At 39.8% G+C, this 11,819-nt stretch overlaps 1 protein-coding gene across 1 annotated transcript in view; it reads left to right on the top strand.

The window, feature by feature from the left end:
• The first annotated feature begins 245 nt into the window (after positions 1-245).
• Positions 246-11,819, top strand: part of myo15aa (myosin XVAa) — a 43,768-nt gene continuing 32,194 nt past the window's right edge. Inside the window, exons 1-14 of the mRNA XM_008288006.1 lie at positions 246-338; positions 489-608; positions 1,079-1,396; positions 1,803-1,885; positions 2,223-2,286; positions 2,455-2,564; positions 3,064-3,138; positions 5,321-5,411; positions 5,788-5,793; positions 5,896-5,999; positions 6,088-6,151; positions 6,237-6,350; positions 6,492-6,653; positions 7,682-7,795. Coding sequence (XP_008286228.1) covers positions 246-338; positions 489-608; positions 1,079-1,396; positions 1,803-1,885; positions 2,223-2,286; positions 2,455-2,564; positions 3,064-3,138; positions 5,321-5,411; positions 5,788-5,793; positions 5,896-5,999; positions 6,088-6,151; positions 6,237-6,350; positions 6,492-6,653; positions 7,682-7,795 — 1,518 coding nt within the window. The remainder of the gene's footprint in view (positions 339-488; positions 609-1,078; positions 1,397-1,802; positions 1,886-2,222; positions 2,287-2,454; positions 2,565-3,063; positions 3,139-5,320; positions 5,412-5,787; positions 5,794-5,895; positions 6,000-6,087; positions 6,152-6,236; positions 6,351-6,491; positions 6,654-7,681; positions 7,796-11,819) is intronic.

The following is an 11,819-nucleotide window of genomic DNA, read 5'->3' as shown; positions in this document are numbered from 1 at the left end:
TTTTCAGAGACATATCACCCCCCCATCTTCTGCCACACCTGCTCCTCCTCCCACCACACCTCAACAAGGAGATATTAGAGGTAGCTCCTCATTTCTCTCTGGTGGACTGCGGACTGCCCAAATTCAGGGATCTATGTTCAAGCTTCCAGGTGGCACTTTGACAATGTCCCGGGGCACAGCTGAGCCATCAGCACCCAGTGATAGTGCTAGCGGTGGTGGGATGCTGTCCCCATCTATGCTCTCCAATGCCCTACAGAACCCGAGTCTACGTCAGGCCACCTATCGACTACCTGATGGCTCACTCATCACCAGGACTGAACCTGCTGAACAACTGTCAGGTCCGTCACCCCTCTCCTCATCTATGCTGTCCTCTGCATTGCTCAATCCCAGTTTACGGAAGGCCACATACCGTTTGCCTGATGGTACTCTTGTAACCAGGACAGAGCCAGCACCTGCACCCTCCTCTTCATCTTCTGTGCTCTCTTCAGCTCTTCTCAATGCTAATGTTCGAAAGGCCTCCTATCGATTACCAGATGGTTCATTTCTGTCATACCCAGGAGGAGAGGAAGAAAGTGCTGAGAGTGCAATATCATCACCAGGGTTATCAGGTGCCCTGATGAATGCGAACTTGCGCAAGGCAAAGTTTCAGCTCCCAGAAGGATCATCACTGTTTTCACGTAACCAAGCTCAAGCTCCTCCCCCTGCCCCCTCTGGTCCGGGCCTTTCTGGCGCCTTGCTCAACACCAATCTCCGTGGGGCCTCTTATAGACTCCCAAACACATCATTTTTGAGACAACCTGGATCTGCTGATACCTCTCAACAACGCTCTCTTGACCTTTCCAATGCTCTCCGCAATCAGAATGTCCGTTCTGCAACATACCGTTTGCCAGATGGAACTCTCATGACCCGCTCTCAGCCCACCTCTGAACAACGATCACTTGACCTGTCTAATGCTTTATCAAAGAACCCAAATCTTCGTGGAGCAAAGTACCGTCTCCCTGATGGTAATATCATGACACGACTTGGTGCCCCTAGCACCCCAGAACCTCGCTCACTCAACCTCTCTGGTGCTTTGCAGAACCCTAACCTCCGAGGTGCCTCTTTCCGCCTACCCTCCTCATATGCTGTAGTATCACCCCAGGTCCAGGGATCTGGTCCTGAACAACACTGGGCGCAAGGCTCTGATGGCTTGGGAATGCAACAGGATCTAGATGTCTGGGGTGCAGAGAGGGTTCTACCTCATGGGACAGTGCAGAACCTTAATAAATGGTCCATGTATAGAGATGGGGAGCTGCTGGACCCCCACGGCCTGATGGGCCAGGAACACATGGGGCAAGAACCTGGGGAGTGGAATCTCAGCAGGGAGGGGGAACCACAGGGGAACTGGTTTGACAAGGTAATAATTCTTAGTATTCTACATAACGCACCTAAAGTATCAGAAAAAGCTATATTACCAACATACTGTAAACCTGTAAAGTGTTCATTCTGTGGTCTTGCGTTAACAAGTTTAACAACAAAAGGCAAACAGGCGCTTGTTATTATGGATGTGTCGATGGCGTTAGAAAGAGCACAATGTTTTGCACTGTGGCGCAATGAGCACATAAGATATAATTGTAGTACATTTTTGAGGAGAGGCAGGTAAGGGAGGCTCTCGTAACAAACAATCCTAGAATACCTGATAAAAGAGAGAATCACCATTGCTTTGTGAGGGAATGTGTGCATGTTTTACACATAAATCCATTGTGTAGAGGCCTATGTATCTGCATCATGTCTTCATTTTTAAGTGTGCATGTACATTTTAGATGTACTCAATCAGAAGCCTGCCCACTGTGATTCAACGGGAGCAAAGAGAGGAAGATGGCGTGGAAGATATGACACAGCTGGAGTAAGTAAAAAAAACAAAAACAAGCAACAACACACAGTACTATTGAGCTAACTCATTTTCAAGTCATTATAAGTCTTGCTCTGACAAAGAAAGTCAGATCCAAGACACAAGCTTCAGACATGACAATTCTAGATGACTTCCAGAAGCTGAAAGTGTGTTGTGTTGTGGTAGGACACAATTAAAGAAAGATCAAGGGAATGGGAAAGTCTTTTCTCAGGAAAGGCCAATTTTGCACTCAGGGCAGCGCAAACATGCACAGATGGTTAGTGGGGCCATGCTGTGCTTTGCGATATTCTGTAACATCCTGAATTAGCTATGTCTTATTGCCTTTTTCTAGGGAGATGCATGAAGGGGCTGTTCTGGTGAACCTAAGGACAAGGTTTGAGAGAGAACTTATTTATGTAAGTATCTGAACAGTCCTCATGTCTAATACACATACAGTCACCCACCTACACTCAATATTATGAATTTACTTTTCATTTTAATTTTACAGATTCTCTCTCTTTACCTCTCTGCTTGACTTCCATTTCTTTCTCTTCCTCTCTCCCTCTTCATTAATTTTTTTGCAGACATACATAGGTAGTATTCTGGTGTCTGTGAACCCTTACAGGATGTACAACATCTATGGGACGGATTTGGTGCTGCTGTACAAGGGTTGCGCTCTGGGAGAAAACCCTCCGTAAGTCATGCTCATTGTCAAACTATGGGGGCAAGTAAACTGAAAATCAACTCAGGAAGGGGGAACAATCAAAGGGAAAACCTGAACCCTTGACCCTCATAGTGAGGTGTATCCAGTGGCTCCGTTATGTTGTGGGTCTACCTGTGCTTCAATCAAATCAATACAAAGTTGTTTGAATGATCATCTTTTTAATATGATGAAACATCTCAATCCTGATGGGAGTCGCCTCGAGGGTGGCCATGCCTCAATCAATAGGGCTCCTATTGGTGTTTAACCTAACTGAACTCCAGTAAGACATTTTGGACCAACGTGTTTGAAAAATGCCCGTCTGTAGATTTGTCAGTAACCTTGTGAAGTAAATGTCATGCATTTTTAAAAAAGTATTACTAACTATCAACAACATAGGACGATGGGAAGAAGGGTGGAGAATACTTTTGTGCTTAAATTCTGAGTTAACTTATCTGACAGCTTGTTGCTTGTTCACTTTTTTCTCTGTCAGGCATTTGTTTGCCATAGCAAACGCTGCTTATTTCAAAATGATGGATGCCAAACACAACCAGGTCATAATAATCAGGTAAGAGGCTGACTCTCTTTTAATCAGTTTCTCTATAAATGTAAATCAGATGATGTTCACCAACCATGTCTGATTTAGACAGAGGAGTCTTATTCACTAGATTAACTCACTGCTGGTTTAAACTGTATTTAGCACTACATGCACACAGTTATTCAGACATGAAACCTTATTTAAACATCTTCATGTTGCAGAGTGCAGCATTTTTTGTTGTATCATGTGCTGCATCATTAGTCCTTTTGTAAATACATGTATATATTCTTATTTGTCTTTTTATACTTTTACTTCTATACTTCTGCACCACTGGAGTTGTCTTTTAATTTCATTGTGCCTTGTGTATGATGACAATAAAAAGCATTCTATTCTATTCTATTCTATTCTATTCTATTCTATTCTATTCTAGTCAAGGCTTTTTAATGGTGCAAACGTGGTGCACATAAGCTTCTTGGACTGTCAGGTTTCCATCTACAGTTGGATTAGTGTTTGCAAATTCATGAGTGTCTGTCTGTGATTTGCTGGCCAGCAAACCTAAGACAGGGCCATCCCTCGCTTCTCTCACGCTCTGTCTATCCATTACAGACGCCTTGCTCCATTTAAAAACTGGTCTATTGGAGGAGCAATAACACACTCACCAGTAAATTCACATTTTATAAATGCCAACGCACAGTGACTGCAATCTTATGTGCAACCACACACACATATGCATCGAGAAACTTACACGAACACGATTGTGTTTTTTTTGATTGTGTCCAGAAACACACACATATATCTGTATCTATATGTATGTGCACACACTCTCACACACCTGGAACACTCTAGCCGTGCTCGGAAGGAGACACCTGTAAGGAAAGCCCAGCCACGTCTGGGCCAGGAGCAGGTTATGTTTCAGAGACGTGTGCGTCTGAGTGCATGTGTGTGGACCGAGTGTGTGTGTGTGAGCGAGTGCGTGTTAAGGGGTAACTGAGGTCTGGTGTACAATGACCAGTAATGGCCCGGTTTTTAAGCTAACCAGCCCTGTGAGTTGAAACCTTATGCTGGAACGTGGTGAAGGTGCCGGTGTCCCTAAATACGCACAAACACACACAACTCTGCCCCCCTTTGGCCAGGCTTACATAATGGTGGTATTTAGTGCTAAGCTGTTGGCAGTGGCGAAGCGCTGGATGTGTGTGTGGAAGACTGTTTCAGGTGGTTTACCGCAAAAGTGGAATTGAGGCCTCGCCTAATGCAAGATTAGCCCGCTCTCACGTCACTTAGTCAATTAAGTCAAACACTCCACAGGCACCCGGGAGGGAGGTGAAACGGATCAAATAATGGACTCTCTAAGTGATTAATAACAGGCGTCTGCAGTCGTATTTAAAGTGCGGATAATGTTCACACTTAGTGAGCTTTGCTGCCATCAAAATTGATTCTGGATTTTTAAAAAATACTATTTAGATGATAGAATTTTGCAGCCAAGTACACAAAATGAAAAAGCTGATGGTGCCGACTATTAAAGAATACAATTACAAAACTAAGTGCAAAATTGCATTTTTATTGCATTACTTGCACTGCTGTTTACAAGACTTTAATTCCCTGATTTACTATATTATTTTATTGTTAACATTTGTGACTTTGTGGTGTGTTTTTCAATTTCGTACATTTTTTATGTTCATAGAATATTTTTGCAATTTATTGTTCATTCAGTATCTTGGTATATTTTTCTATTACATTTATTATTTTTATTATATTTTATATTTTGTGTGTGTGTGTTGGGAAACAATAGTATTTCTATTGCATATTCTATTCTATATTATATAAAAAGTTTCAGTTTTGTCTGTAGCTTCTAGTCTATTTGTTCCACGATTTGTTGCACTTTTTAAAAATTGGTATTCCCCATATTGTCTCTTTTGTATTTTAAATAGCAAATGTGGCTGAAAAACTTAATTTTCTGCAAGAATCAAACCAAAATGTCTTAAATTTTTCCTCTTTTGGATGTACATGGATAATAATTGTCTGTGCCCAGCATCAAAAGCTCAGTTTATTGAGCATTACTATTCACAATTTCATGTATGTCTGACTTGCAAAGAAAAAAAAATGCCTTCAAGTTAACCCAGATTTGTTGCAGTTCTTTATAAAATGTGTAACCTCCTGAGTCCTATTTATGTGTGTCACTTGTGTCCGGTGTGTTTGTGTCACCATGTTTCAGTGGGGAGAGTGGGTCTGGAAAAACAGAGGCCACCAAACTCGTCCTTCGCTACCTTGCAGCAATACATCACAAATCTAATCTTGCACAGCAGGTAATCACAGACACAGTGTTGCTATCAGATTCTGCAAGAACACAGACACACAAACCATTTTTTTCTGTTTTGAAGGATAAACAATGCCTCTCTGCATCTTGTTTTTCTTTCCTCCGGTGGCTTTCCTCGGGTGCAGATTGAGGTAGTGGGATTCCCTGCATGCCTTTACATTTTACAACTCATCTTCATAGCAGGTTGCTGTGTTTTGCTGTGGTGTGTGACAATACGCTTTGGAGATGTGTTTTTTCTTGTAAATTTCTAAATGATGAACTTTAAATGGGCCTTAAATTGTTTTGTTTAACTACACGTGATTCTAATAACAGCTGCTGCTTTGCATTTCATTAGTTTTTGACATATTGCTGTAGCAAAACAATAGATTAGAGTAAAAATGGTTGCTGTTACTCTTAAACTAACATGTTTTCAGTGTATTTGTCACCTACCTGATAAAGGTTGTTGATCTCTTGTGTGTCTGAATCACTGGTAGATACTCGAGGCAGCTCCTCTGCTGGAATCTTTTGGAAATGCCAAAACTGTGCGGAATGATAATTCCAGTCGCTTTGGGAAATACATAGAGGTCTTTCTGGAGGAGTGAGTACGAAACAAACACACGGCTCTGGTCTCACTCCATCTCATCTTTGACTTAATTCTTGTTTCTTCTGTTTCCTTGGTCATCCAGTGGTGTGATCAGCGGTGCCATAACCTCTCAGTATCTACTGGAAAAGTCCCGTATTGTCTTTCAGGTGAAACGTGAAGACACACAGACAAGATGAGAACTTTTTGAAGTTATTCTGTGAGCGTTGAGGTAAATGTACATTTCCGCTTCAGGCCAAAGATGAGAGGAACTATCACATCTTCTACGAGTTGCTGGCAGGTCTTCCTTCGCAGCAGAAGCAGGCTTTCTATCTACAAGAAGCTGAAACCTACTATTACCTCAACCAGGTAGGAGACAGTGAAGCATGCAGCATCAAGCCAGTCTGTTTGGGGATTTTTCAGCATGGTCATGTACAGATTCAGATCAAGATACAGATCATATCTAGCAGGAATCTCTGAGGCACCTTTTCTCTCTCTCTCTGCTTACAGGGAGGGGATTGTGGGATAACAGGAAAGAGCGATGCAGAGGACTTCCTGCGTCTGCGTTCAGCCATGGAAATCCTTCATTTCACCCCAGATGACCAGTCGGCCATCTTTAGAGTTCTCTCTTCGATACTGCACCTGGGCAACGTCTACTTTCAGAAACATGAGGTAATATTATGTCCAAAGTAATCTTCTTCATCTTATCGTCATTATTTAATTTTTTTTTTTTTTTTAACTTTTCATCTCAATTGCTTTTAGAAAATACGAGTGAATGTACACTTTTTCTGAAGGTTTATTTTTATTAAATGTTAACGGAACACATGTGTGCTTTATGCAAGTTTTCAAGTGTTTTTTTTTTTTCTTTTAGAACAATTTAATATTATTTTACAGATTCTCCATGTTTTGTGAAATTACAGATAATAACTGGTGAGGTCACGGGGGGGAATAATTCATATACATGTTAACTGCAATAAAAGACCGAATGTGTACATCGTGTCCTCATCAGAAATCAACATTTTTGCAAAAAGTAATTTGGTCTTTTACAATGTTTGACTGCAAGATTCCACTTTTTTTTTAAAAATTAATTTTCGTTATTATTATTCTCACAGTTATTTTAACAGTTTTTTTGTTTTTAATACAGTTCTTAAGCATTATAGTATTCCCTCTGCATGTATTCCCTACAGCATTTTTTCAATGCAAATCTATCAGAATTTTTACAGATATTTGCTGTTATTTGAAAGATATATTGACAGTGATAATTTCCCTATTTTTCAAATTAAAACTGTATTTTTACACATATGTACTGTATTTAAATCAGCTAGAAAATAGAATTATTTTGCAGTTCACTGTTATTTACAGTTTTTGAACGTTATTATATTCCATAGTTTTTAGTATTTTTTGCTGGCAGATTTTCAGTCTTTGTCTGACTTTTTTTTTTCTTTCTTTCTTACAGTGTGTACAGCAAATATTGGTGATGCATTGCAGTCAGAAAATCTAATCAGGAAATCAACAATTACCTAACCCTTACCAGGACAATGTAGAAAAAGACAGAAAAATAATTCAAAAATAAAATAAAAACAAGCAGAGAAATGTATCCCAAGCATAATAAGAGCGAGGTGTTTTGCTGTTGTTGTTTTTTTGTTTTGCAGATAACAGGGTAATTTTGTTTGCATTTCTTTCTCCCTGCTGCCCTGCAGGCCGACGGCCAGGAGGTGGCGTCAGTGGTGAGCGCTCAGGAGATCAGAGTGGTGGCGGAGCTGCTGCAGATCTCACCGGAGGGACTACAGAAAGCCATCACCTACAAAGTCACAGTCAGTATTAAAACTCCCAGTCTGAGTCGTTCCTGGACTCAGTGGTCATTTGTTATATGGTCAGTCGCTTTAATTACAGTTGAGATTGAGCCTGACGGGCAGCAAATGTGGCAAAAAGCCAGAGTTACGCACGTGTGGTTACATTAAAGGCATTGTGTCGCCTTCAGTGTCGCTTACGCACACACAAAGGAAACGTGTTGATCCCACACACACAGTGGAAGAAAGAAAGACAAGAAAAACTGCTGTCATTGATCTGCTTGCATGGCTGTCTTGTTCTCCTGAGTTCATTTGGCCAAGTTTTCTATACAGCAGTGGGTTGAGGGAGGACAGCTGATGGGCTATTTCACCGTTTAGAAGCAATTGTTCAAATGTTGCTGAAATGATCACAGCCCTGCAGAAGATAGTCTCATTAAATCGCCTGTCTGAGGCTCTTTTAAGAGTCTTTTTTTAAATTAAGTGTTTGTATTATTTTTTTTAATGATTTTGATTGATAGATTTTAACAGAAAAACCTTTTTTCTCATGAAGGGATGACTTTGCTCAAACTGTTTTTTTGTTTTTATCCAGAAGTTTTGTTTCTTCCTTCAATTTGATGCCATTCAACATAATTTGGACAGAAAAAAACTCTTCTCCTAGTTAGAAAAAAGTCAGGTAAAAAATGACAAAAAAGAAAATAAATAATCTCAAGAGGTCCCATGTGCCATGAAAAAAAAAGGCTTAAACTACAAAATGCTTTGAAATTAGTTTAGATTTTTAAAATGAAATCCTGACTATAATAAAGCCGTAACTGGTCTCAACTACAAAACAGTGAAGTGTGAAGCTACTTTCTGTCTTTCTCAGTGATCACAGTTCGGATTTGGATTTCAGTTTGCATCAAGTGTCTTACCTCCAACGTCTGACCTGCTGCTACGCTCGCATTCATTCATTCAGTCATTGTGCTTTGACGGACAAATCTCAGATCAGATGTGACCTGCTGCTGTGATTCATGGCCCTGCTTCGGTTTCTGTCTGGTAACAGAATCACTTCATAAAACAATTAAAACAGTTTCTATCAAGCAACAAGTTCTGTAACTACAGAAAGGACTCTGACAGATCGGCATCAGCTATTCGCATGTATCGCTTACACTCATGTTCAATATGTAAACATGAGTGACTGTAGATGCTTACGTAAAGGCTCACATCTTGTTCACATACAGTACAGATATAAATAGACACACGGCATTTACATGCTTACTATTGAGTGATGTTATGTCACACAGTCAGAGTGATGCTTCTGGCAGTGAAGGAATGTCTTGGGTCATCGTGTTTGCAGTCAGTCGAAGTGGAAAGTATATATTTTTTCTGAATAGCCACACAGCTTGAGGGACTTTTCTGTTTTATATATATACATTATTTTATTTTATTTATTTATTTTTTTGTTAGGATTTCCAATTTTTATGTTTCCACACAAAACAAAATGGTAATCCTTCTTTTTTTTCCCCCCTCAAAATAATCGGATTTCTGTGTGGGTTTGAAGTTTATTAGAGATGCTGTAATGCCCAGATTTCTAATGTTTTTGTTTTTTATCACAAAAACAAAACAAGAGAAAGACAATACGAAATCTTCCAAAGTCCTTTAAAGTGCGGCCTTGCATTAAATTCAAATGATAGAGCAAGTTCTCAGAAATTATTTCAGAACCCTAAACTTATCTGAAAACTTCCTTGTATTGTATCTCCTTGATTGAGTTTGTACTGTCTCATCCAAAAATCTAAAAAGTAAAATAAAAATGAATGAATTGCACTCCGTTGCATCAGGCAGTGTTTGATTGAAGTTTCGAAGGAGCAGTCATTGTTAACAGGGTGATTCCATAAGTTTCACTGCATCCTCCTGTGCTGCATCTTCTTCTGTTGTCCTCCATAACTACCAGTACAGTAGCTCTGACACACAACATGTCATCTGCAGCACAGAAATAGTAAATCCGCAGCAAATCCAAGGAACAGAGTATGAATTTCCGTGCAGAAATTAATGTATCATGCAACCAAAAACACACACAAAAAAAGACAAAACTATTCTTCCCAGTGGCCTAAAGACAGGTTCCAGTTGTCTTCCCACTCTATTTCCTTTGCTGTTTGATTAATAAAAAAAGCAGAACTCCTAAAAAAAAACAACATTTTTTTCAGTTCAGCAAATTATTTGTCCTTTTAAAAATCCGTTTTCAATCCTCATTCTGTCTCATATCAGTCTCTGATTGAGCAAAGTCTCGTTTTTCTGTCCAGTTTAAGTGGTGACTCGACTCGCCTTCGCCGTCTCGTGATGCTTCTGACAAGGAATGAGGGTGATGAGAGAGACAAAAGAGAGACTGAAGAATACATTAAAAGTACATCTAATCATGGCACGCTTTATGTCCTCCACATACGCTCTTATACACTATGCAGGAGCCTTTTGTATAATTGAATTTCTAATTCCGTGCCTATGTAACGGGAGAGGAGTCGGCCGTATACACACTCATTTCCTCTGGCTGGATGAGGCATGTGCACACATTAGTGTCTATGTGTGACAGTCGAGTGCATTCAGACTGGAGAAGATCTCAAGTCTCAAAGCATTCTTTATCTGATCAGCCCTCATGCCTCAGACACATGAATGAATAAGCGAGTAGGAGGAGGAGCTGGAAGGAAGCAAAGTGTCTGATGATAGCGGAGTGAAGGAGGGTGGATGGTTATAAAAATAGGAAATAAATAAGCAGATGGAGGGGGAAAGAGAAAGCATGATGGAATAAGTGTGGGAAAAAAATGTAACTCTTGCAGTCATAGTGCCGACTCCATCTATAGAGGATGACTTTAATTCATGTGAAAGTTTTTTTGGACTGTAACTGAATATGTGACATTGAACTTTGCCTGCAGCAGCCTATGGAACCGAACATACACTGTACCTGAGCTGAGGTGTCAGTTTGCAAAGATAAGCTGAAGGTTGTCTCAAGGTTACGCAAATATTGCTGATGGAGAGGTCTCATGCATCCATCAATATGAGAGCACAAATCAGGATGCAGAACTGCAGAAGTGCAACTACTGTAGGTTGTAAGAAAGTGAAATGGAAAGTGTATTGTAGGTAATGTTTCATTTTGACCCAGTTACAGCAAAATATTAGAGCTAGTCTGTCTTGACGTTGTGGAGCGCTTTTTCCAGTTTGTTGTCAAGAAATTTCAAGCACAAATGTGAGTTTCATGGTGACAGGAAGGCACTCTGATTAAATTTTTGTTTAAGCGTTAATCCTCTGGTGACCATAAAAGTCTGTACAAAAGTTCATGTAATATTTATTTTGTTATTTCACTCCAGACCATCGCGGCTGACCGACTGACATACCAACGTTACCATCACTGGAGCTTTGCCCTGAGCATTTCTAACAACAAACCACACCATGTTTGTTGAGGCTGCAAAGCACTTGATTTATTATTTATTCATCATTATTCCTATTAATAATACTATGAACAAATTACTGATGGTTGAGTTTGTTCTCTTGCTTGTTAGGTCATCAAGAAAGTTTGTTGTTGTTCAAATCTTTGAAATATTGTGTGCATTTTTCTAATATTGCAATACAAGTTGTTGTTGTTGTTGTATAGAATATATGTTATATTGATAGATTAAAAGAAAAAAAAAGAGCTTTTACAAGATTGAATTTCCCTTCTGGGATAAATAAAGTATTTTTCATTTCATTTCATTTCATTTCATTTTCAAGGCTGCAGATAGTGATGCAAGGACCGCAGGTGGATAACTTTTTAAAAGTGAATTAGTTATGAATCGCTCTCATGTATGAGTCATGCATCAATACTAGCCTGATTTTACGTCTGATTCCCAACTGGTGAAGATACAGAAAAATCCCAAACCCACGTTGTTTTCTCGTGAGGTTGAAGGCTGATGGAACTGAGCAGGAAATTATTTGCTAATCAATACATTCTGTGAACTAAGCTGCTATTTACGCAGAAGACATTTTGACTAAAACACTGCTTCAATTGTCACAGTTTACTGGGATGCCTGAGTAGCACAGAACCAAG

The sequence above is a fragment of the Stegastes partitus genome, unplaced genomic scaffold (assembly GCF_000690725.1).
Source record: "Stegastes partitus isolate 25-593 unplaced genomic scaffold, Stegastes_partitus-1.0.2 Scaffold535, whole genome shotgun sequence".
Taxonomy (NCBI): domain Eukaryota; kingdom Metazoa; phylum Chordata; class Actinopteri; family Pomacentridae; genus Stegastes; species Stegastes partitus.
The sequence above is the reverse complement of the archived record's forward strand: the minus strand, read 5'-3'. Positions and strand labels throughout refer to the sequence as shown.